Genomic DNA, 26183 nt, shown 5'->3' with positions numbered 1-26183 from the left:
CCTTAAATCATAATCTTATCAGTACAAGGTTAGGATGTTGTTCTGTGATTGGTGTGGTAACACCATATGATGACAGCTCCACACCGCTCCACAAGATACAATGCAAATATAAGAGTTTAAGAAGGGATGCCAGACGATTTATCCCTACGCCTCAAAGAAGCTGTCTTCACATTCCAGATAACAATAATGTTCAGGTTGAGTGCACCTCCACTTTATGACTATAAAAAACTCTGAAAAATTGCTCCTCCTGGATGAGATCATCATAATGCTGTCTGTGACATTATTCTACCAGTTAGCTAGAGTTATGTAGGAAAGACAGATCCAGTTTTCAGAGAACCGTGGTGACTTAAATTAGGAAAACCCTTTTCATTATCAGTGGGCCCTGCTGCGTTAGTCCTTTAGGCATTGTTGGTTGTGCTCTGGGTGTCAAAGCCAAATGAGAATTCATGTGTAAATTCTGATACAGTTGTCTACATCAATGCTTCTCATCACTTGCAAATCCTCAAATAAGTAGAAGGAGATCTGCAGTCGGAAATTAAAATTTATCATGCTTTGTAACATGCATCAAGTACTTACATGCACAATTGAGCATGCCAATTTGTAGCCTGTGAGCCTTGAACCCAGCACTCCCCTTCTCCTTGTTGATGTCAGAGGGCCCTGGGTGTCATTTTCCAACAGTGAAATCACCATTATGCACAATCCTCATGATATGCTCACAAGGAGAAGTGTTTGCATGTGAAAAAGTTTTGTTTTTTTTTGCAGCAAGGCTTTCTGTCTCTCCTGCTCTCAAGGAGAGCTGGAGATGGTGGTAAAGCCAGCGTCCATCCCAGACGGAAGGAAAGGATCAGGTTATGCACTTACAGGACACTGGTTTGGAGGGCTCAATCATGCATCTGAGTACTTGGTATATACATTATAAAACTTCAAATGTTAATCTTTGCCCATATTTCTCCTTTACGGGTTTGGTCAAGAAGAAGTCTCTGTGGGTGGAAGCAGCTCAGCACTGAGAATGAATTGTAGGTATTACCACTTAGGATAGGCTCTTGGCAGTTTTTCAGTGTGCTTAGTATGTGAAGTTATTACCTTGTACACACAGAAGCTGTTTATACAGAATGGCCCTACACTGAAACTCTAATGGAAAAGTAACTGACTTCTTTCCCAGCTTCAGCTAGCTATGCCATAGTAGTTTCAATTGTTGTGTAAGGATAAAACTGTACCAGAGTTAAGGGTAATGGGCAGTTAAGGATAACAGGCTTAAAGTGACTGCTGGCACCAACCCCAGAAGACCATTTGTAGCACGTGAACCTCTTGGTTCTCAAACTGTCTCTCACTTTCACCCCCCCCTCCTCTAACCCCCCCCCCCCCGCCCCCCATCACCACCACTTAATTTCCTTTTAGTTATGAGTACAGAGGAATTAAGAGTGTAAAATCCCTCAGCTGCAACACTGTGGAAGTCCCTTGGTTTGGGAAAACACCCTTAAACTGAAGGGGAAACTGGACTACTGTGGGCAGCCAACCAACACTGGGTCCCCCATGCTGAAGGCAAACTGGTACGGTCACAAGCATTGATCTTGGAGATGACCCCCCCCCCCCCCCCCCCCCCCGCACCTCCCTGCCCCCAACCCAATCTCCTTCCCTGAACTCATTCACCCTTCACCTTCACCCTGACCTCCGAACTCGACCCCTGACCCCCCCAACCCCTCCCTCCCCATTTCCTTCCCTGGCCCCCTTCCTCAGTAGTCTTGGCGCTGATATCCCGCAGAGCCGTCAAAGGCAGCCTCTGTGTTGGGCTGCTGGTAGGAGCCGCCGCTGGGGGGGCTCTCCAGGTCGCCACCGCTGGTGTACGCGCTGTAGGGGGCGGCGGCTGCGTCCTGGCTGGGGTCGACGTAGTCCTGGGAGAAGAGGGCGGAGTCCGCCCCCAGCTTGTACCTCTGGTATGCCAGAAAGGCCTGGCCCGCCTTCAGGGTGGAGAGGATAGCGAGGGAGGAGACACGGAGAGAGAGGGGCAGAAGGACAAGGAGGTTTTGGGGATGGGAGACAGAGACGGAAAGCAGGAGAGGATGGAACACATACAAAGATGGTAGAGCCAGCCGATGCAATGAATTAACAGTAGGGGTCAGAAGTGGGTGCAGCATGATGAGTTGAAAGAGAGCAGGGGGGATGGGGGGTGGAGATACGGTCAAGAACATGATGGATTGATATGAATCAGAGTTACAGGATCAGTTGTGTCCATGTAGGCATGTTTTATGTGTTTGTATGGGAGAGTTATGATTATGGTTTGGTTTGTGAAAGACAGTAAGGGGGGGGGGCAGTGGGATGCAATTATGCATTATGCATTTAGAAGATAAGCAGGGTTTAAGGTTGGAAAGACCAGGTGACAGCAACAGAACCACAGAGAAAGAAATCAGGGGTCACAAATTAAGGAAATATGAGCCATTGAGAGATTCATATGTGATGACAGTAATGAGAAATTGTCTCAGAGGATGATAATGCCAGTGGGATGGGGGAGGCAGGGGAAGGTCAGATGGAACATAAAGTACAAAATGGGGACAAGAGTATTAGAGGATGCAGTAAATGAGGGGACAAAAAGAGAGAGAACAAATTAGTTTTGATTAGTGCCAGAGAGTAAGCTTGTTAGCCTGCTTTAGTCCGGGTGTCAGGGCTCATTAAGAAAGTGGTGTCCCCCCATTGTCCACCCACAGAAAGATGACAGCCTCATTCTCTTCCCCGCCCCCCATCCTGTAACCACATGGCTGACAGCTCAAATCACTTCCACAGAGAGTGACCTGTTTGAAGGTGTTTGGAATTTTAATACGTACAGATGAACATTACTGACATTAAAAAAAATTACAAAAATAACACAGAAAAAAGAAACAAATGAAGGCCTGTAACAGCTGTAACGCTCTTGAGTCCTCCCTGCACGTTCACAGACCCTATAATAGTACAGTGAGGTTACAGCAGATAACAACAGACTACAGCAGAGTTAGAGTCCGGAAAAAGGCCTGACGCAGATGCTAATGTTCAAGGTGCATGGTACAGACCTGGGGCCAGCGAACTGAAGTGGGAGACTTGGAGGCTACTGGCCTTTCTCTGATGGTGTGCAGGTCCATCATGTTAAAGGCAGAGCTGTGTCGTTTTGTTCTGTCATGTGATTAGTGAGGCACATTGGGGATAAAGGCAGGCAGACTTTGCTTTTTTTTTTTTTGCCATGACAAGTCAGTGATGAAGAGTATTGCAGCAGCAATAGTCAGCAGGTAAGCTCAGTAAAAACATAGAGATGATAGAAGTATGTTGCAGATTTATTACTTTTTATGTTAAATATTGTTATTAGTAATTGTGCTCAAAGGGCAGCAAATATTTATTTTTTTCTTCAGAGATGAACAAAATCACATTACAAAAACCACAAAGGGACATCTTTGTCTCACAGGATAAAAATAACATGGTTTTTAAAGGTGATAAAATGTACAATAGATATAGAAAATATCAGGAGGAAACACTGAAAAATAGAAAATGTTTTGTTCAATCAAACTATTAGTTCATAGCAGAGAAATATATTATTCAGTTCTACTGGAATGCTCATCACAAGGCCAACCTTTTTAATGTGCAACACTAACTGTAAACACAGAGAATAATATATATATATATATATATATATATATATATATATATATATATATATATATAAAACCACACTATTAATTTATTGCCTAAAAGTATACTAATTAGCTCTGGTGCAGTTTTGGTCACAAGGGCACTGTTTTCAAAGTGGATGCCTGAGTACATAAGGGATTGGCTCAATCCTCCTGCTTAACAGGCTGTCCTTAACTTTGAAAATCACATTCATAATTTACTTTTGTTACTAGAGTTACTTTTAAAGCTATGTCTTGTTACTTAAATTCCGATTTGTTACTTGCCCAATCTGGCTATCGCTACACACAATGAAATATTGTCCAGGTAATAAAGAAAGTAATACTTGCTTAAATTCAGGACAAAGGTAAAAGAGGGAAGACTGAATAACACCCTACGACTAACTCCTCTTGGCAATCACACAGTTTTTTTTATTTTAAAATAATGACAGCGCATTATAAACAAGGTATTACATGTAGCAGCAAAAATGTGTAAACAATTATATGTTTTAGTGCAGTATTCTTGTGCATGAACATCAACATAAGGTTTCCTACATTACAGATAAACATCTCTATGTGCATTAAAATTAGTTCCCCAACCTTATTTTATGCACTTTTCATGTTTATCAGTAGATTGGCACTTTTTTTTTTTGCATGATAAGTTACATATGTATGTGGAATCTTAATGTATGCCTATTTCAACTCATCGTGTTAACTCATTAAACACGTCACAAGTATGGGGCAGAACATTACCAGTATGGTCAACAGGATGTGGATGGGACTTGTAGAAGTGGTTTTCACAGACAAGGCATTGCCCTGTAGTCATATTCAACTCAAACTGGCAGCAAAAAGGATAATATACTTTTTCATTCCGTTATTATTCACTCCAAACCCATGACCACTCCAAATTTTTATACCATTATACGGAACTAGTCCTACATTTGAGAAATTGTTAAACAAAGCATGCATAATCTACATGACAATAACCTGTTAATTAGTTGTACACAAAGGCTGTTCTGGATGAGTTTAACCATTAGGCTGTCTGTTAGTTTAGCACTGGGTCATTGGGTACCTGCAATAATCAAAGGTGGTGGAAGTTTTTTATACAAGATGCAAAGCAAAGCCAAGTGAGATTGCTGTTGACCACCCACACTGACCATATTACAATGTGGTGAACACTACTGGTCCTCATATGTCTGTAAAATTAGGGAATGTATATTACAGAATTGTGGTCCCAGCATGTCTGTAAACTTATGAAACATATACCAACTGAGTGGTAATAAGGCACAGTGGTAATAATTCCTCTTATTAATTATGTGTCAACGTCAAACTGAGGTTAATATTCACTGAACACACCAGGGATGTTTACATCAGGGTCCCCTCGGTATGGGCAACCCATCTTTGCAATGACATTCAACATTGCATAGTATTTTCTAACGGTCAAAGTGATTAACACATTAATTGCTGCCATGGCTTGTAAAAGCTTGGGTTGACATTCGCTGCTAGTGCAAGTCACTTGAACGGGGATTTTACCCTATTTGGCAGTGTTAGAAGTACTGATATTCAGCATATTAGGGGTAAAATGGTGGCTGTTAACATTTGATGTTAAAGTTATATATTCCTATGCCTAGTGGTGAACAACTGCTCATTAGGTGCACTCATATCATAAAAATAATAAAAAACATCCCTGATTTCTGAATATGCAAAATACCACAAAACATCAAAAAAAAAAACAAGTCTGATTATTTCACATGAATGTGTGATCTCACTGATTTCAGCATTGACTTGTAACAATGCATTGACAGTGATCCATTCGATTGATGTGAATGCGATCGGATGAATGCGTTAAAGCAAATTGCACGAATGAAGCCATACACTACAACCCCTGTAACTGGATGAAATGTTCACCACAAACCATTGGCAATATTTTGTAAAACAAAACAAAATCAGATTATGCTTATTGAAATCGAACTGGATGCTGAAGTATGTGCTGGAATCTGTGTTGGAATGAGAAGCAGAAGGGTTGGCTCTGAGAGGCTGGGGAGGGGGGGGGGGGCAACAGTCATTATAGAGGGTGTTAGGCTAGTGGGGGCGTGGGCTGGGGGGTGAAAAGTTTGTTGTACTCTTCTTCAAAAGACACACTTTTTAGTCTCTCCAAGGACAGCAGAGTCAGAGCCCCCTACAAGACAGAAAGCCAGGCAGAACAGCTGTCAGTAGAGCTTCTACCTCAGTCACACAGAGACCCAATGGCTAGACTGGTTCAGCAAGTACAGACTAATTTAAAACAGCATCTTAGCCCTCCCAGTTCATTTAAAAAACCTACCTGAGGATTTAGGATTACCATGTAAAGACTCTAATCTTAGCCAAAAAATACACAATGGTGTTACAGTGGTGTCAATCACAATGAAAATCCAGTTGAGAGCAGCCCAGCACTTCATCCACAAAGCTAGCCATGAATATTTACCTCTCTTAAAGCAGAAGAAGCAGATTGCAGGAGCACTGAGCTTCCTCACCCAGGTGAGGAGGAGAAAGAGGGGAAGGTTATGGGTAAACAGGCTGAGTGAGATCACAGTGGCATATTAAAAACAGACTGAGAGTGAGAATGTAGTGGTATTGTGAGGATTTTGGACTGTCAAACACAGACACAGATACACCGAGACGTGGAGACAGTGAAGTTGTTTCAGGGGGTGAAACTCAGGCGAAGGTAAACAGAGACACTGACATTGATAGGCTCCTGTGGGTCTACAGACCCACATAAAGGTGGGAGAGGTGATACAGACCCAGGTGAAGATGGAGAAGAAGGAGAAGGTGATGGCTGCCCGGGCTGCGTCACCGCCCTCCCTCAGGGGGTTGTCCTCGTGCTTGGCGACCTGCCACTGGTTGGCTAAGAAGCAGAAGCCGACGAACCACATGAAGGACCAGAAGGCTAGGAGAAAGTGAGAGAAAGCGAGAATGAGAGCAGGAAACTGAGAGGGTTTCACAACTCCCTCTCTCTCTCTGTCTCTCCCTCTCTCTCTTTCTGACACCAAGAACAGGCAATTCTGTCAGACCTGAACTGTGGCAGCACTGTGGCAGTAGATATGAATAAATCAAATTTACAATATTAAAAGGAACCAGATCTGAGAAAATTAACTCACATTCACACTTGTAAATTAAACACTTGGACACTGCACATACTACACATTACTGACACTAAAAATAGGCTTAGCAGGCAATTTCAACTTGGCAATGAAAGAACTGAGAGAGAGTGCATGAAGGACTTTTTATGTTGCATAATGGAACAAGCAAATTAAACCCCAAACTAAAATATGGTTGAAAAGTCTTCAATCAGCCATCCAACTAATTCAATTTATGGCAGAAATGGGTCCAGTCACAGACTAAGATGTTGATAAATGTGACCGACACATCTGCAGGCTGGAATTAGGCTAATGCCCATTATTAACAGATGTCCAATAGTGAGCAACTAAATTCTGCATGCACCTTAAAAGAAGACTCAGTCTTACTGTATTGGCTGTATTGAAATGCAAAGGCCAGAGCCCTAAAAAGAGTCTCGTCCAACCACCAAGCCCTGAGGCTCATTCCCACTCCTCACCCCAGGCCCCTCCTCATTCCCACTCAACACTAAGCAGCTAAAACACAGCATCACGCATGCAAAAGTACAAAGCAAACTCAGGTACCAACAGGCTTTAAAAAGACATTACACTGGGACAGAGCCTGTCATTAGTGCAAGCTATTCAACAAAGCCAAGTTTTTACAAAGTATAAATGCAGTGTGTACAGGCTGGAAATAGGAAAAGGCTATCATAGGTAAGCCTGGGACTCCAGAGACGGTAAGAATTACCAAGATTCCATTCTACATGAGATCGAGATGAAGCTACATTTCACTCTAAAATGTGAGAACATCAAAGATACTTACTTCTTAAAAGTTTGACCCATAATTATGCTCTATAGCAGAGGTTTTCAACCTTTTTGGGGCTAAGGCACATCAAAGGTCAAACCAGAACATCAAGGCACACCAACTTACAGTTGGTTATCGATTATGAAGAATGTCACGCACATTATAATAGGCTATAATGTCATTAATGAGATTTGACCCATATTGCACTACAGCAGACCGTCAAATAATTATCAAACAGTTAAATCAGGCAGGCAATCATATAATTTATTAAAAATGCATTGAAGTGTGTCGGAGCAAGACTTGTCTGACATAGTGTGGCATCATGAACAGCAACATACTAAAATAAAATAAATAAAATAAAACAAAACATTACTCCATTAACCCTTTCCTAACCCACGTACGGTCACACCGATGTGATTTGCCATTTAGCGTGTACGCTATAACCGCTGTGATTGCAACACTAGATTGGAAAAATTCGGACTAATTTTAGCTTTGAGGAAACAGCGGTTTAAACATTAAAAAATATAGCAAATGCTAACTGAAAACTATGAGAAGCTTAATAACGCTAATGAAAACATACCAAACCATGTAACGTAACACACGCATTACATAGCATAAAAATAAGTTATGTGCGAAAGGGTTAACAGCACAATTTAAAACATCAGTCTTTTCACAGAGTATAAGTGCACACCCACACACCTATATAAAAATGCATCGGGTTCCTCAAAATTCCACGGTACACTGGTTGAGAACCAATGCCCTATAGGAAACAGATACTTCTCATGGAACTTCTCATCCTCCTTGTTGAGGACCAAAGCTGTACATGCTCTGCTACAGCCTGAGGGTCCGTTTGCTACAGACATGAAACAGTACCTGACTCACACCTGGAACACTCCAGGTCTGAAATATTGTTTCTGTTAATTACTTTATGTAATATGACCCTATTTGTCTTTATTTTTCCTTCACCCTGTTTTTATTTAATATTTCATTTCACTATTTCTTTTTACTGTAAATTATTACCCATTGCTTGTTAATATTTGTGATACTGCATTAGTTTTGCTTCTCCTGTTTTCATACATTACTGTTCCTGCCAACATGTTCAGTAGACTCAATGGTGATACAAGAATCACAGGGCATACTCTCACTTGATTTCTGTCTTTCACACCAACAGAATGAGATTTTAAATGCATTGTTCCCTTTTATGCAACCTGGTTTTGGAATTGCCAAATAACCTCTGAGTTTGTGTGGGAGAGCTGTCAAGAGAGACGAATGCAATCCTCCGACACATTCATACACAGCCAACGGCTATTTTTGCACTACAAGTCCCAAATGGGACTACTGCAGAGTGGGTGCATATTGAAAGACAGGAGCTACTCCAGTGATGTTATCTGAGCAGCTAACAGGAAACTAACGAATCACATGGTACCTGAGAATGAAAAGACGAGGAGGATCCTGGCTGACCTACCCACCCACCCCTAACCTGGTGGTATGAAGCCAATTTGTTCCACTTTTGCGGTATGCCAGTCATTTTTTTTGACTGACTCAGCCGGTTTCAGATGTAGGCTGTAGATTTTGTCATTTTTCTTAAGTATGTGAAGAACACTTAAATACAAATTTTCATTGGGTGTATAACAGGGCTTTGTTCTAGGGCTGATCTTGTTGTGCATTAATGGGAGATAATTCTTTGGTTCTAAATAATATGCACATGACACCAAAATCTGTGAATTTCACCTAATGTTAGCCTGACTAAAACAGCATTATACTCAAAGAGTCACAATTAATGCTGAATCCAGAGGGAAAAATATGAACATGAACTTCCAAAACTCATCCCAGTTTCATAAACTCACAACAAACTGAAAATTCAAAATGACATTTGAGGAAAAACCTTCTCTCCATAGCTTTCGCATGCTCTAATTTGCAAGATCAGGCCTTTTCTAATCTGTCAGTGCTGCTTTCAGTACTGCTTTTTTATAGATAATATTCCCTGTCATATTGTCTGTGTTTAAATTGCACAGTGTTGAGATGTGCAGTACACTGACACACAATACAGTGAATACACATGGCCTGAAACTGACAGAAGGGTTGAAATTTGTCACAATTTCAATCCTTCTGTCCTTCAATCCTACATATATTTGGCACACCTTGTGTACACTGTATGTATTTCAAGACATGAATAGTAATAGATCATAATCATACGATGTTTCAGTGCTGCATTTATAAACATTACTGGCACTGTATATGTCATCTGCTTCGTAGACTCTATTAAAAATGCAGGCTTTGTGTGTCTGAGACACTAAAGCAGTGTCTAGGATAAACATGCAAACCACATCGAGCTGCAGTTTACAGCAGAAAGGAGAACAAGTCTATCTGAGCCATTAAGTGGAAAGAAATGAGGGAGAGAGTATGTCTGTGATTAAGAAGCATTGTGTGACCCCATCGTACCTCTAACCATGTAACCTGAGACAGGTAATGAGTTCTGGAGGAACTCTCCCAGCATAGGATGTCCTGAGACCAACGGGGTCTCACAGGTCATTAGAGATGCCTCTTCCTTCCCTATCACAGGAACTGCAGCAGCAATGGATGGAGGACCCGATTCAGCATGGTAATCAGAGGAAGCCTCTTACAGTAGATGCGCATTGTGGAGGTATCACATAACTTCGTGTGTGTGTGTGTGTGTATGTTTGTGTTTGTGTATGTATGTGGGTTTGTGTGTGTAGAGGAAAATGTGTGTAACATGGTATGGTCTCGTGTGAGTTGTCTAGATGAACAAATGCATACGCACGGCAATAAAATACAATGAATCAGTTCTTTCATCACGACTGTCTGCCACCAAACCATTCATCACTTGTGCCTTTTCCACAGACATGAGACACATGATTACCACATCAATATCTCAGCTCTCGGAGTTCTGATGCAGCTCAGAAAAACCAGGGCCCAAACCACAACTCCCCTTTTATAGCTCGCTCACTTAATCAATCAATCAATTAAAAAAAATCAATCAATCAACCAATCAACCAATCAGATTTTATTTCACATCACTCTCTTAACAAAAGGATCCTTGAAGAACACTTCTTTGGAGGGGGGGGGGGGGGGGGAGCGGCAGCCTGTCCTCAGCACTGGAGGGAAGTCAACAGTTGGTGGAATATTCAAGTGTTGCTCCCCTCCAGTACCAGCGCCATTCCACTGGAACTACCAGCTCCGATCCGAAAGCAGAGGCGAACGGACAAGAGCGATGCTACTCAGCACTAACCCACACCTGCTCGCCCTGCGCGCTGAACTCTCCGAGGATTAATGGCGTACCTGCACTTATCTGGGCTGGCTCCACGCTCAGCCGTATAGTCGCATGTCTCCCTCTGTCCTTGAACGTTTCCTGTATGTGCACCTAGAGACGTCACTGTTCTACACTGCATGTTCCAGCAAAATGTGACTTGCACATTTTGTTGTGCACAACTGCTTTCTATTTGTTTCTGTCATTATTAGCTGGTTTGGCAGTTGGCCAGAAGTGAATTAAACGGCCAACAATGACGGTACATATAACTAAAGTCAAAGCTGAACAATGGCAAAGTCAGACAATATAATAGAGCTGTATAGGCGCCATTGTTGCAAGTGAACGCACAACAGGAGACCCTTTTAACGCACACTGAGAAAAGTGCGTGCACAGCTAATACAAAAACACTCACCAAAATGGAGAGCACCGCGAAAGTGCATGTCATGCATAGTAGAGGATGAGACACAGGAAATACAGGGAAGAAATATGATTGAAGTGCAGACAGAGCACCTGTGTCAGTTGGCCTTATATAAGCGTTGGCGGTTGGTTTATAGGGCGATCTGTAGCATAACTATCACAACTATCCAAATGTGAAAAATTAAATGTATTTTTTAATACATTCTTTCTGCTTTTCCTCCCCCGTCATACTCTAGGAATCGCCACCTGGGCGGCGTTAAGCTTGTCTTTTCTGCAGCAGTCTCAATGTTTGCACAGGAGCGCTGAAGCGAGACGAACACAATCCTCCAATACACTTGCGTGGAGCCAACGGCCATATTTCACCCCGGTCATGCAGTGCAGCACAGCAAAGTGAAGGCCAACTGGAAGATAGGTGCGCCTCTGCTGATGTCATCCCAGCGCCTCGCAGGCGCCTCACAAGCTGCTAGAGGGTGCCAAAGAGGTGGGATGAGGGGATGTCGAAACCCACCCTCCCACCCCGCAAATGGAGCTGAGCCAAGCGTGGTCTGCTGCTATGGACTCGCGGTCACTGTTGGCGAATAACACATCTCAGACACCACCCTGGGTGTGAGGTCTAGGGCTTAGTTTGGAGCAAGCGCCTTAAATGGGTGAGCCGTTCGGGAAACAGTTACATGTCTAATGAGAGTGGCAGCGTGTCTCAGCAGTGTACCCCTTCACCCACTGTATTTCTGCCTATAACTCCACCGAAAGGGAGGCCATGCGCTAGTCAATGCATGCTGCAAAGCATGAGTTATCCCTCTGCATTCCTGCATTTTCCATTGCCCTTTTGCAATAGTGCCCAGTCTCCGGGCAAGATGCCCTCTATGCCCGTCCTGCCTTACCGGACACCCCGATGTCAGCCAGCACGGCCTTCTTGCGGTCCTTGACGCTGCTGATCTGGGGGAAGTAGACATCCAGCGCCAGGAAGGCCACACAGCACAGGAAGGCCAAGGTGCCCATGGTGACGCCGTAGTTACAGGCGTTCTGGTTGCGGTTGAAGATGCAGAACTCCTCCACTTCGTTGGGCCGGTTTACGTAGCCCTCGTTGGCGATACAGCCGAATATCACAATGGAGAATAGCTGTGGAAGAAGGAGGAAGGAGAGAGAGAGAGAGAGAGAGAAGAAAAATTGTATTAAAAAGCAGCATATGGCTGAGTGAGCTTGTTTGCAGAGAAGCAGACTGAGGTTGCAGCACTTGCTGTTTAATTTGTGCCGTGGCTCACGGGAGACCGTTTTTTTTCGATGTGAGGTGGATTAGACTGTTTGTGTATCTCGGCTTTGTTTACAGCCAGGACCTAACGTCCACCTGCTAATGTCCCCGCCGCTCACACCGGGAGAAAGCCCATCCATCACTGAGAGGATGAGAGCAGACTGTGGGTGGTGCTGGCAGAGACTGCGCTTTTAACAGCTGGCTGCTGCATTTGTCACTCCGGGGCAGTGTGTGTGTGTGTGTGTGTGTGTGTGTGTGTGTGTGTGTGTGTGTGTGTGTGTGTGTGTGCGTCTGTGTGTGTGCTTGCATGCATGCCGGTGGTTATGTGTCTGTAAAAAGGCAAAAAAGAGGGAATGGATGTAAGCATGGGTGACAACAGAAACCGATGAACCCATGCAACTCTCACTTATTGATTCACATGTCAAACATTTGGAATGGGAAAGATTACTAGAAGATTATTGGGTAAGATTATTCGAAGATTCAGTGTTGATAAACATTGTTAATAAATGGTTATTTATTTCATCAATCACAGGAGAGTACGTGAGTGTGGCAATAATGTCATTTTTGAGGTATGGTGGTGACAGCATTTGAGAAAGTGTCTGACTTCTGAGATGCAGAGACAGCTCTTCTCCTGTCTTTGTCTTTTAGCACCGAGTCCGGAGCACTGGGCGTCAGTGAGTGCCAGACAGGTGAGCCCAAACCTGTGACTGCGTGACAGGGAGCCTATCTGGGTTTCTGCAGACACACGTCTCCTATTACCCCACCCCATTGTGTACCAGCCCGTCCCCGGGGGTCCTCTCCATTTAACCGTCATCCAATATGAATGATCCCGGCGGACCGTGCCGGAGTCCCCGAGCGCGCCTGGCTGGGTCCTAGCCACCCTAGCCCTCATTAGGTCCCCTCAGCAGGGGATGGCCTATATTTAGACTGGCTGCTTCCTTTCCTCGAGTCGGCTCTCCATGGGTTTTTAGCTTGCAGCGTCTCCTGGAATATCCTCTCCTGCCTCCTCACATTCTCACACTCTTTTGGCAAAACCTGGCGTGTACCACATACTGGCCCACATTGTGTAGTATTTTGGAAGGCGGCATATGTATCCAGACAGGAGATGAATAATGTAGGGTAGTTCGCATGGCGGCTCTTAGCAAAGGTGCTCTTGTGCTTGTGCTCCTGAAATTCTCTTTGTTATAAAAACAAATTCTGATTTATACTGCTTCATTAACTGATTTATTAACAAACATTTGTCTGCTCAATGAGCCCTTTACGAATTTGAAAATCTTTCAAGTTTTATTTCAAACAGAATAAAAATATTCTGATAATTGAGGAACATATGTGAGAAACTGAGTCTGAATGATGCCCTTGAGGGCTCAGTTGTGATTTAGCAGGAGTAAAAATGAGTTTAAAAATGAGGAACATATGATGAACTTGACCTTCAAATTCCCTCTAAGCCTTTCACAATATGCTCTACCAAGCAAGAATTATATGACATTCTGATACCGACCACATTTGTTTTTACAAATTCTACATCTGCAACTCTAAATTATGCTTTTGCTAGGGATGGACTAAAATTAGGATAAGAAACAAGATCAACATAAAACTATTTCATAACCCCATCCAACCAGGAGCAACAGGAAGTCTTTCATAACACACTTGTGACAAATGATAAGCAGAATAGCCTGATATGGCAAACTCGATTAAAAACTCAAGCTTAACAGGAGGAATTTGGAACTCAAAAAGACCACGGCAACAAAGATAGAATTTTAGAGCCATCAGGGTATTTGAATACCTGATTGAATATGGATGTCAATGATAAACTTATGGCTTAGAGTGGTAAGCACAGGGTGTTTTCGTTCATCTGAAGCTCTTACTCAGGTGAGCACGGTACCATTTTAGACAGCATGATTTATTTCATGGGATTCCCCTTTGCCTTATCTTTCAGCAAGACCTGCTCTGCAGAGCTCAGGCATATAGTTACAGAAATCACTGCTATCACCAGGTGGTCCCATGTCCTCTTGAAACATCACACAGGGACTCCTCATCAGACAGTAGTGCAGCCCAGAATTCAGGCTTCCAAATTCCAAATCCTGCTTTTGTTTTAACTGGTCTGCCTGGCTTTCCTGTGATGTGAGACAAATTGGTTTGCTTTTGTCTTGTGAGTATATTTGCTCACAAGAACCTGAGAATACGGGATAGAGACAAGGTAGAATGACAGAGAGAAGGTGGTAGTGATGGTGATGGTGACACAGAGGTATGTGGAAATACGATGACAAGGATAACAATGAAGTCTGGTGGCAAGGGTAGTGATGATGTATGGAGACAACCACAATGTATAGAGTATAGTGACAATATAGACAACATTTCTGACTAGGGATGGTATATCATTATATAACCAGTTCTTTCCAACTTCCACCTCATCCAAATGATTCTGAGTCATAAATCTAACACAAAGCTAAACACTGATCTGAATAGCAACAGTATTGTTTCAAATGTGACATTGCGTTCTATCTGCAGAGAATCTGGTGCAGGGGTTGAACGCAGACTTCAGTAGACATTATTCTGTGCACACCTCCTCCCCCCAGCATTACAGATCACCCAAATGAAATAATAACAGCTTTCACCGTGGTTCAAGGACTGACTGGGACAGAAAAAAGTGTCTTGTCTTTGGGCTGCACTTGGGATGGTATCTTGGGTCACATGGCCATTCCGATTCAATTACCGCGCTATTTATTTTCTGGGAGGAATAAAAAAGGGGGGGGAGGTTTCTCGCTCATTTCTACCAGAGAAGCTCTTGTGAATAAATCAAAATGGGATGTCCATGCATGCATGTATCATAGGCTCCTTGCTCAAAAGTCCAGCCTGCATCCCCCTTTCTTCTTCAACACTTCTCTCTACCACACTGTCTGTGCTCCACCTTCTGGCATACACGCCTCCCTCTCTTCTTTCTTCCTCTCTGTCCTACACACACTCCTGTTTTCACCTGTAACACACCCATTCCCTTCTTAACCAGAAAGGGACACTCATGTGTATAGACCGGAGGGGAACTACACTTTTGATTAGTCCAATCTATTAAGCCACAATATCCGGACAGAGGGTGATATGGAGGAAAGTGCATCTGAAAATGAAAGATAAATAAAAGATGAACGTCAGAAGATTCTGGAGAGCTTTTGGGAAGGTTGCCATGGAGGGGACTGTTCCGGGTCTTAAAACACTATCTTACTGTGATGTGTATTCTCTTCCACTATTGTTCTGGAGCAAAATGGGTTGTGGGTTCAATTGAGGTGGGACATGGCAGATGGAGCCCTGAGCTAGCTATTTTGTTCAAATTGCTCTTCCCAAACTCCACAACTGTCCGCATGGGTTCTACTGTTTGTCAGTCAAGAGATAAAAAGCTTATAAATATATGTGATGTAATGGGGTTGAAGCGTGGGTGGACACACACACACAGCAAGTGAGTGGTGTCCCAACTGATTGTGTGCATACTCAAGATAGAGTTTAACTGCAATGCAGAGAGCCATGGTGTTATTCTGGTCCTCTCATGATATCTGTTCTCTCCCAGCCAGCCCTGTCTGCTGGCCTCCTAATCACCAGCCCCACTCTCTTCCCTGTCTCACAAGGCCACAGCTCCTCATGAAAGCAGGCATTGTGGAGGTCAACCACGTGGGGTTCTGATCTTGTGACGATCAGAAGGCAAATTTTTTTATGCTCTATATTAAGGCAGGTTTAAGGACTTGCATTTGGAGCGCTGTGTGCTGTGTGTTCGCCTTTGCCTGGGGACGGGATGCGAGGGGGTAAAGAGAGCTGGGTGAGAACCCCCCCAGGCCAGCACATTCACTCACAGCCAGTCAGAATTATCCCACTGTGTCAGCAAAAGCCTGCCCTGTGAAAACAGACCTGCCTAGTTTTGTATGCCTGTTGTTGTGTATGTATGTGTGTGTGTGTGTGTGTGTGTGTGAGAGAGAGAGAGAGAGAGAGAGAGAGAGAGAGAGAGAGACCAAGGCATATTGTGTCCTGTGACAGCAGCTATACTGTATCAGTGTCATCATACCACTGCTGTGGGGGGAGTCTCTGTGTTTCCCCTTTAATGGCAATGTGTTGGTCTCTGTGGTATAACTTTCTTCTTGCCAGCACGGCTTTGCAGCTTGGCATCACTGTGTCCACCTGCACCACTGTATTGACCTCACTGTATCATTGTGGCCTCGTCAGGATGACAGGTTGTCAGTGTAACAGTCATTATGGTACTGAATTTGAAAGTCAGATGTAGTAACACCAGTGTGGCTGTGTCTGTGTCTGTCTTTAATGCCTGAAATTACGGGCAGAAGAAAAATGGGCATCTGCCAGTCTGACTGGAATGAGACTTTGTCAGGTGTCAAATTCACCACCAGAGTTGGTGTTAGACGGAAGGTTAGTACTTGGGAAATTGACAGGGTCAGAACCTTGCCCGTATTTGGTTTATGAATGTAGGAGAGTTCATGCTGGGAGTGTAGCTCCCAGACTGACTGACAGGTCTTTTTCACTGCTGTGTTGGAACCAGGCTCACTGGCCCTGATATGATTCCACTGAATTTTTCACTATACTTGAACCAACCACCTTACACTGAACCAAGAGAGAATCAGTGAAGAAACCCATAATCTATCTGGCACTAACTTCTTTACAAGCAGGCTGAGGTTCAGGTGTGGTTAGTGATCTGCAAGGTGATGTTGGGTCAGTCAGGGTCAGAGCTGTCAGGAAAAAGTTAACGTTTGCACGACAGTTTGGCCAATACTCTGTAAAGTGCAGAAAACCAGCTATCCAGGCATCACAAGTCCACGTCACACTGTGATGCCTCTTCTCATCAAACATTCACCCTCACAGTCCACTATCCATACATCATTACAGGCCATACTGTAACTACCTTTCAAGTTAACACAGAAAGGACAAAAAGCTGTAGCTGTCTCACTCTAACAAAGGCTAATACAAAACAGATGATAGCTACTTTAATTCATTTGGAAACCTCTATAAACTCAGACTTTGTCTATGCTTACATGTTTACAAAGTCATACATCTCCCCTTCGACTGATAGTCATACAGTGACAGTGAGCACCAGGTTATTTTCTCCTGGTGCCATGAGAAATAAATGAATTTTTAATGTGGAGCAGCGTGGCTTCCTTTCTCACACTCTCAGATCACTTTCCAGAACACAAAGACTCATCTGAGAAGCCCATGTCCTGTGCAGTGTGTGCTTGAGCTCAGAGGGACACGGCCTGACACACGTATGCATGCATGCCTGGAATCATAGATGCACTGATGCACATACACACACAGACACACACACACACACACACACACACACACACACACACACACACACACGCGAAGACTTGACCACACAACACACAGCACACCATTTCCATACTGTAGACAGTACACTCCACACTACAGACAGCATAGCGTCTGCATACTCCAAATAGCACAGCACCTACACACTGTAAACAGCATAGCATGCCATAATACAGAAAGCACCACTCCTCCACACTGCAGACAGTGCAGCTCTACACCACGGACAGCATTGTTTCACTGCTTAATGCAAGGCAGCTGGGTGCAGCAATTCAGTGTGCAGTGTGAACGCTGTTACTGACCACTCCTGCTTAACACTGCGTATGCCGGTATGCCAACATTTGGGTTATTCTACAATGTGACCCAGCACATTCTCAGTAAGGACCCGAGTGCACATCTGTGATGCTCTTTGATGGTAAGACACCAAACCCACATGGCTCTTGCCTCCTGCCAGTACCTGTGTGACACAGAGCCACTCAGCATTCCGCATTCCACACCCCAGCACGTCACTGCTGAGCCACTGGACCAGTGTTTGTTCGGCAGCTCAGTGTCAGAATTCAATAGCCACCACACATCAGGTGCCCACACACTGTATGCATATCGGCCCATTGCACTAATGCAGCCTGGAAACACACACACACACACACACTAGCCCAGCACTCCTAACACCCAGCATATACCCAGTGTACAGCATACCCTGTGATACAGCACTGCCTGCAGCTTTCACCTAAGAATGTGAACGGAATGTCCAAAGCGGAATGCCCTTCCTTTTTCCGTTTCTGCCCAGACAAACCTTTAACTGCAGTTTCCAGTTTCCATGTACTGCAACGGGCTGGTCCACTGTAAAGCAGGTCTTTTGCATGCTTGCATACAGACCACATGAGAAGCGTGGCCTCGGGGGTCTGCTGAAATATCGGTGACTCAGCTCCGTCAGCGTGAGTAGTGCTGGTCTGCATGAACAATGTGCTTATTGATCAATCACCGAATCGGTAAAATCGTACTTGGTTCAGCATAGCGCCAAAATGGCGGAGAGGCCTGGAGTGTCTCAGCGCATTCCTCACGAGCACATGCCTGATTACTCCTCTTCAGCCAATGCAGAGCCCCTCCGCTAACACACACAGAAGGAGAGAAGAGGTTTCCTTCCCTCTCTCTCTCCCTCTTTCAGCCCATTCCTTGTCTGAGCTCTGCATCTCCCCTTCCCCCACACAATCTTTCTGTTTTAATCTCTGTGACCTTGTGTTCGAGGGAGAGGGAGAAAGAGAGAGAGAGAGCGAGAGAAAGAGTGCAGTGACCGTCAGATTCCCTGAGTCACAAGACTGTAAGCAAAGATCTGTACACGTACATGCATAAGCACATAGCCACACACTGACATGCTCACAAAAACACACATGCATGCATACACAGCAACACAATCACACACACACACACCCACGCACACAAACTTGCACTCACACACACATACAACAGTCTCACACACACACACACACACACACATTTCTACTGTGTCGACTACATAGTGTGAGACAGATTATTGGTAAAACACAGACAGTTATTACTAACACACGGGTTACCATCCATTCTAAATGCCTTTTCATAAATATCTCCCTTGCATCATAAAGGTAATGCATAAAAACCTGACACCCCACCACTTACGTTTCAACCAGCTTGGCCTTGCTTGCAACCAACTTATCTTGTCCTCTCTCATTTTTGTCATTTTTGCCGTGGAGCAGTTATTACGTGAGCTGAGGTCACTGACCTCCGGAGGCTGCTGACACACTGGCAAGCCCCAGCAGTAATGCGGGTTGACTTGTGCAAGGATAGGAAGCATGGCACACACTTTCAACACACCGACGACGCCTCAGTAACCCTTTACATCCTCCATCATTCTGCACCATCCTAACAGCTTGCTCAGTTCACACCCACAAACCTCTGTGACAGAGAACTATCAAACTTTAAAGTGACAATAAACCGCAGAACATCTGCATTCTCAATTTGTTGCTTGTATCACATTTTAGTGGGTATTCAAATAAGTGCACACAACTGTCTCAGGGGCACAGAACTCTCACTTTCATTTCTCAATTTCTCTCTCTTTCTCTCTCTCACTCTCAGGTCAGGATGTTATATTGCTCATCTCCAGTTTGTTATAAGTGAATGGATACTTCATTTTAGACTCTGCAATGACCCAGTATTTTTCTGATCTCAATGTCAGTCCTCATCACATGGTCATGGGGGTGTCCTATACCAATCAAACTATTGATATTTTTACAGGGATTCAAATGTATAATAAAATTTCTATTCAAACTTACATTTTCAGTATTGCTTCTCTCTGCCTATAGTCCCCAGCATCCACAGTGAAGTTGTTCAATACAGCAAGAGAGAGAGGGGGAGGCTTTTTGGTGTGGATTCTTACTATAATAAAGCTGAGGACCGACACATACATTTATAAAACTGTGGTTGAATGACACTTTAATAGGCAGTTTGCAAGTATCCCCAGTTTTTCCTTATGGCTCTTGCCTGCTGCCTGATGAACTGAGACTGAAAAAATACCGGACTGGGTGTCCTTATTCTTGGCCATGGTTTTGCACCCTGCGTGATCCTGCAATGTTATTATTATTTATATAGGTATTTTCCATGCTACCTCACTGCTTGCACACAGATTCTCAGGGGACTTCCTCACCTCAAAGAAAGTCAGAGTCACGAGCTAGAGACACAGAGCACAAGAGAACAAGAAAATAAGACACCTAGATGCAGTATGAAACTCCTCACAGATTCAGACTGAGAGTACCTCAACCCCTTATCCACACTCAAACACAAAACGGACATGTGCTCACACAAACACATGCACACCACACACACACACACACACACACACACACATATATACACGCACACGGACACACACACACACACGCATACACACCCACCTGTTTGTCAGTCTAACTGTTGTTGAAGAGGTTTGCAGCTAACCCATGCTGTGAAGTTGCAGTTATTTCAACTCATGAATCCTGCAGTTGCCTAACCCTTCCCACACTGCACTGCACCTTTTGTCATCCTTTTCTACTTTACTGCATGCTCTCCTAAGACACTTCCTTGTAATGCTAGGACTGTTGACTCACCTACAGCTAGCCTCCTGACTTAGACAGACCCAACACTAATGTACTCGCACAAGCCACTATCTACAGTACTGGACAAGTGACACAGATGAGTACAGAGCACAGTCACAGCAACTGAAATCCAGGAGGGGTGTGAGTGACATACAGCCACACTTTGGAAATAGGATTCTTTTAACATCTGGACATGTGGGAAACTGTTTAATTAACACACATACCTGGGATCACTATAGCCTAACTATAGATGAATAGAAGAGCCTACCCTGCAAAAATATAGAGAATCCAGGAACACAGGGAGTCAATGGGACCAAAGTGCACAACATTCAGAGGAGGGCATCTTTCCTAGTGCTGACAAACATCCTCGCTTTTCAGCTTGTGTTGCATCCATTAAACATCTCAAGATCTAAATGGCTGTCAATGCAACACAGCTGTTTTTCCCTCAGTCTGGGCATTGATCAGGAGCACCCATCCCTCAAAATCACTCTCGAATAATCAGAGACACGTTCAGAAGTCAGACTAAATTACAGTTATTAGTTAAAACTGGTGGTTAAGGACTCAAAGACTCAAACCCATTTCTTGCTGGCTTGGATGGAACTCCTGCAATGATTCCATCACATGCACACACGATGTTATTTCATTATCTGCTATGCAGATGCTGTTATGCAGAACAACCCACAGAGTTTTTATATGTCATCCACCTACACAATTAGGTATTTACTACAGCAATTCATGTACTTTCACAAGGGTACAACAGCAATTCCCTACATGGGAATCAGACTTGGAGTCTGGGTTATAAGCCCTGCTACTTGCCACGTCTCTATACTGCTGCCACACCTATGGTAATTCACGTAGGTCTGCTCAGGTGATTTGACTTTCTAAAATGCTGATCACAGTCAGCTAATATCTGAGGTAAAATGGAGAGCAGGGATTGGGGGCTGGACAGGTCCCTCCCAGTGATGGCTGGAACTGCCGTCCACTTCCTGGTCTCTCGCTCCAGGTACAGCTGTGACGGCCAATTGCTGTGTCTAAAGGAGACAGCTGTGAGAGCCAGGTCTTATGCACTCAGCCAGTGCGATGCGCTTCTGTGATTCGTGTGGGTGTGTGTCCATCAAGGTGTGACACACAGCTGGTACTGTGTGTGACCCATGAGGCCATCCAAAAAAGTCCCGGGTGCGTATATCGGAGCACATTACTTCTTCTCTTCAGTTCTGACTTTCTTTCATTCTGTTTCAGACTAAAGAGTGGAATATCTTGCACAACTTTAACTGAACAGTCTCAACTTTTTCAAGGGGACCAAAAAGCAGAACAACTCTCCTCACACCTTCAATTTAGCAGGCAGCACTGTGGTCACAAGTCCCGTTTAATGGTGATCATTCACAATATGGCCATAAGTATCAGTGCTAGGAAAGGGATGATGACCATTACTTAGGTCACTCTTGATATTTATACCAAAAAAGACATACAGCGGTGCTGTTGAGTGGATCATTGTCCTCTAATCCAATACCACGGTCACTGTTATAGTTATGGTTTTATTAACCCTCACAGGAGCATTTGGGACACTGCCTCCGTGCCATGCTTCTCCTGTTGTCATGACATTCAGATTGAGTTGTTCAGAGGTACACACTGCTGGGAATGGCTGAAATCTAACATGTTTGCCAGGGACCATACCTACAACGCATTCAGGACTGGGATGAAGACAGAAGTCCTGTGGGTGACATGTTTACAGTGATTCCAATAATAATGAGGCTTTGTTCCAGCATACACACAGGACTGCTGTCTAGAGTCAGGGCTGGGATTATGGGAAATGGGGAAAGCATGAATCATGGGCAATACAGACAAATAGTTAGAAAGGGATATTACAAAGAAAATACTACTGCATATTTCAAGTCTGTGTGCTGTTGTTGGGGATAGTCTGGACTTGTTTAGAGAGCTGCACTTACAAGCGAAGACTGGAGATTCATAACCTGAATGAGACACTGTTGTTGGGAACACTGACCGTCAGATTCCCAGGGTCACAAGACTGAAAGCAAGGATCTCCCTCTTCTCCCATTCTTGCATGTACCCACATGCATATACATATATGCATGCAAATGCACATATGCACAACCACAACAAATTACTCAGACACTGCCACTGTGACAAAACACTGTGAAACGGCATATTGGGAAATTACAATCAGCTACCACTAAAATAGGGTTTTCCCTTCATTCTAAAACCTACACAGACATGTGATTGTTGTTGTATGTTCTGTAAGTTGCCACAGATAGAGCAAAAGCAGCTAAATTACATGGACAGTATTTCCAGGCTAAACATAATCAGAGTAATGTGCCCACCGATGCACAACAGCCACCCCTTGCAACAATCCCTTAAAACAATTACTCTGTAAAAAGAATAATTGCTTTAATTTTGGGAAAGGACAGGAATGATTCACAAGAAAAAAATGATCACATTACTAGACCAAAACATTTTGTATCACGATGGGTGTTACTTGGAGCTAAGGTGGCAAAGAGACAGTATTCAACACAACTTCTAAAAAATGCACAGGGTATAGACAGAAGAAAACAGTGTTAGCAAGGCATCACTACAATAATCACAGTGTAGTGATAATATGCATTACAACAACAACAGCAACAACAACAACAACAATAATAATAATATGCTTTGAAAATATACCACGTGACAACGTTTTGAATATATGAATAGCTGCGATACCCAGAGCATCTTGTTACGCGGCCTGTGTCAGCATGCATTGTCTGACCCTTAAAAAATAAAGCCGGACATTCATTTGCCACACAGACTACGGAGGCCGTTGCGTCTAAAACATCAGACTGACTGTGCTCCTTGGTACAGCTGAATATACAGACATAACATTTTTCAAATGTCAGTTGCGACAGCGGTAACGCGCACATCTGTGATTGAAGCCGATTTTAACCTTGAAATATCGCGAACAGGATCGAGAGAAAACAAGCTTTCGAGAAGGGTGAATGATAGACTACTTTCAAAATATCTGTGTAATTTAATTATTTTTCCTTTGTGCCTTTCTTAATTGCATTTTTAGGTCATTTATTCTTCATTTGTAAACAACACCATCCCCTACTGAGCACATGGGCATTTCATCCGCGTTCTTCTCGCAACTGAGCAGACACTTATTTCGTCAACAAAATAATAAACAAGACAACCAAAACACCAGCACGATTCAGCCTGCCCGTACCGTTGTTCTTTCTATGATATTCTGCAATAGGTGACATGCCCTCCCTGATATGAAAGATACAGGCGCGCTGTCCATTATATACATCTTCCCTCGAATGTTTGGGGCTGGGGAAATGGACAGATTGGCCGTTATCTCACGCCGAAATCACAAAGCTCCTTTTTTCCTTTTGGCATTTATAGATTAACCTATGACATGTAACGTAAACGAGGACAGAACAGTATTCATTAACCTGCGTCTCCTCAATCTCGCACTCCATTCCTTGGTCCAAAACCTGCTGTGATTTCATATGCCATTGATATGGGTTTCTCCCCCGAAATGGATGCATTTAAATGCACTGTATCCGTTACATATTTGCAACTGGACAGTGCCAGCGGCTCCGTACCCGTGCAGCGCGCACAGCGGCATCAGGGGGGTTGGTGTTTGCGATGGGGGATGCGTGCATTATAGTGAACCGTAACAGGCCACTACCAAGACCATGTTTATATGAATAAGACAACGGCAAATCGGAACAACTTACCCAAGACACGATTCGGAGAATAGTATGGGGCTGCTGGAAAAACGTTACGGGATCGAAGGCTCCCCCAGCCTTCCCCGCTCCGTATGCCATCCCTTCCATCTTCAGTCAGGTTTGTGTTTCCACCTTCTTGTGCTCCCCGGGTCAAATACGCTTCAAATAACGGACATGCACTGTAGAACCGAGTTCAGTATTTTTACCGTATGTATTTCGTATTTATTACAGAGGCCAGTGGAACGTAATGGCCTCTCTGTCACCTTCTCTTCTTGCTCTCCTCGACCCTCTCGCTCTCGCTCTCTCTCTCTCACACACAATCTCAGCCTTCCGTCCGTGGCTAGCTGTTGTTTGACTTGGTTGTAATAGTGTTGCTCTCTCTCTCTCTCTCTCTCTCTCTCTCTCACTCTCTCTCTCTCTCTATCTCAGGTTTGCGTTGTAGGGGTGGAGAAAGGAAGGGGGGGACTGAAGCAGTGACAGAGACAAGCCTACGCATTCTCGTGCGCATGAGAGCGCGCTTCCCTCTGTCAAGCTATAAAACGCTCCCCAAATAAAAAACGCTAAAAGCAATAATCTAAGTCTAAAAGTCTAAAATTGATTGGAATGATTGGGGCACATTCAACAAACATTATTCAAATAGCATATAAGCAATGCATTCATCACGTGTGTGTGTGTGTGTGTGTGTGTGTGTGTGTTGGGGGGGGGGGGGGGGGGGGGGGGCGTTTGGAACAGAACCGATTGATGATCAGATTAGCACAAACATTTTATACAGTGTTTCATCTGATGTTGCGGGTCACTAGCTGGCAGTCACCTCTGCCCCATCTTCATAGTCCCCTCTGACTTCATTGTTTCCTATTTGAACAATGTGTCAAACATCCCATAGCTTATCCTATTTCAGCAATGTAACATTGCAACCTATAATTCTGCAGTAATGTTGTGAGGACCTATGGAGTAGTTGGCTTCCAATTCTCCCATTTTGTTTTGCCTTATGTTGTATAAAGCTTTGGCAAGGGCATGATTATGAGTAATGCAAATGAAGACTTGAAATGTGAATCTATGTTGGGAGAGGGAGTGGGAGGGAAGAAGATTTCAAGTGAGGAGCAGAGTGTGATTACAGATCTGTTTTTTTTCCCCCAAACTACACAAACACTCACTCAAAGATTTTTACAGACTGAAGAAAAGGCACAACAAACAAACAAAACAGGAAAACAAGCACGCATGGATTATGCTGAATAATATGTAACAGATATGGACTTTTGAACTAGCCACAAACCTCTTCATCCTGGTAGAGAATGCTTTAAATAAGTAGTAGAGACTGGGTGATAGTGACAGCTTCCTGTTCAATGGAGAATCTGTGACACTCTTTCACATTTATTTACTGTAAAAAGAATAGTTTTCTATCCGTTTAATATAGGTTTGACTGAGATGTTAACTGGATGCTGATTTGATTAGTTTTAGTGTCTGTTACATTTAATTTAAATAATGAACCCTGTTTTATTGAAACAGTCCCTCCAAAATGTGTCAAGGGACAGAGCGGTAAGTCACAGCGATAAAAAGTGAGGAAATACATTTCTTCGTGGTAGCAAT

The 26183-nt window shown here is 43.7% G+C and overlaps 1 protein-coding gene across 2 annotated transcripts; it reads right to left on the bottom strand.

Moving 5' to 3' along the window:
• Positions 1 to 1726: 1726 nt before the first annotated feature.
• LOC118789287 (synaptogyrin-1-like) lies at positions 1727 to 25002 on the bottom strand. 2 transcript variants are annotated; one of them, XM_036546042.1, is made up of 4 exons: positions 24606 to 25001; positions 12090 to 12327; positions 6407 to 6552; positions 1727 to 1958 (listed from the first exon to the last, which is right to left on the bottom strand). In XM_036546042.1, the coding sequence occupies exons 1-4, from the start codon at positions 24702 to 24704 to the stop codon at positions 1734 to 1736; spliced, it is 708 nt and encodes a 235-aa protein (XP_036401935.1). In that variant the 5' UTR covers positions 24705 to 25001; the 3' UTR covers positions 1727 to 1733. The 2 variants fall into 2 exon arrangements, with proteins under 2 accessions (XP_036401935.1, XP_036402757.1); XM_036546864.1 differs by lacking the exon at positions 1727 to 1958 and adding an exon at positions 5622 to 5805 and having other exon boundaries at positions 24606 to 25002.
• Positions 25003 to 26183: the final 1181 nt, after the last annotated feature.

The sequence above is a fragment of the Megalops cyprinoides genome, chromosome 1 (genome assembly GCF_013368585.1).
Source record: "Megalops cyprinoides isolate fMegCyp1 chromosome 1, fMegCyp1.pri, whole genome shotgun sequence".
NCBI classification, from domain to species: Eukaryota; Metazoa; Chordata; class Actinopteri; order Elopiformes; family Megalopidae; genus Megalops; species Megalops cyprinoides.
Note: the sequence above shows the minus strand (reverse complement) of the source record. Positions and strands in the feature narration are given on the sequence as shown.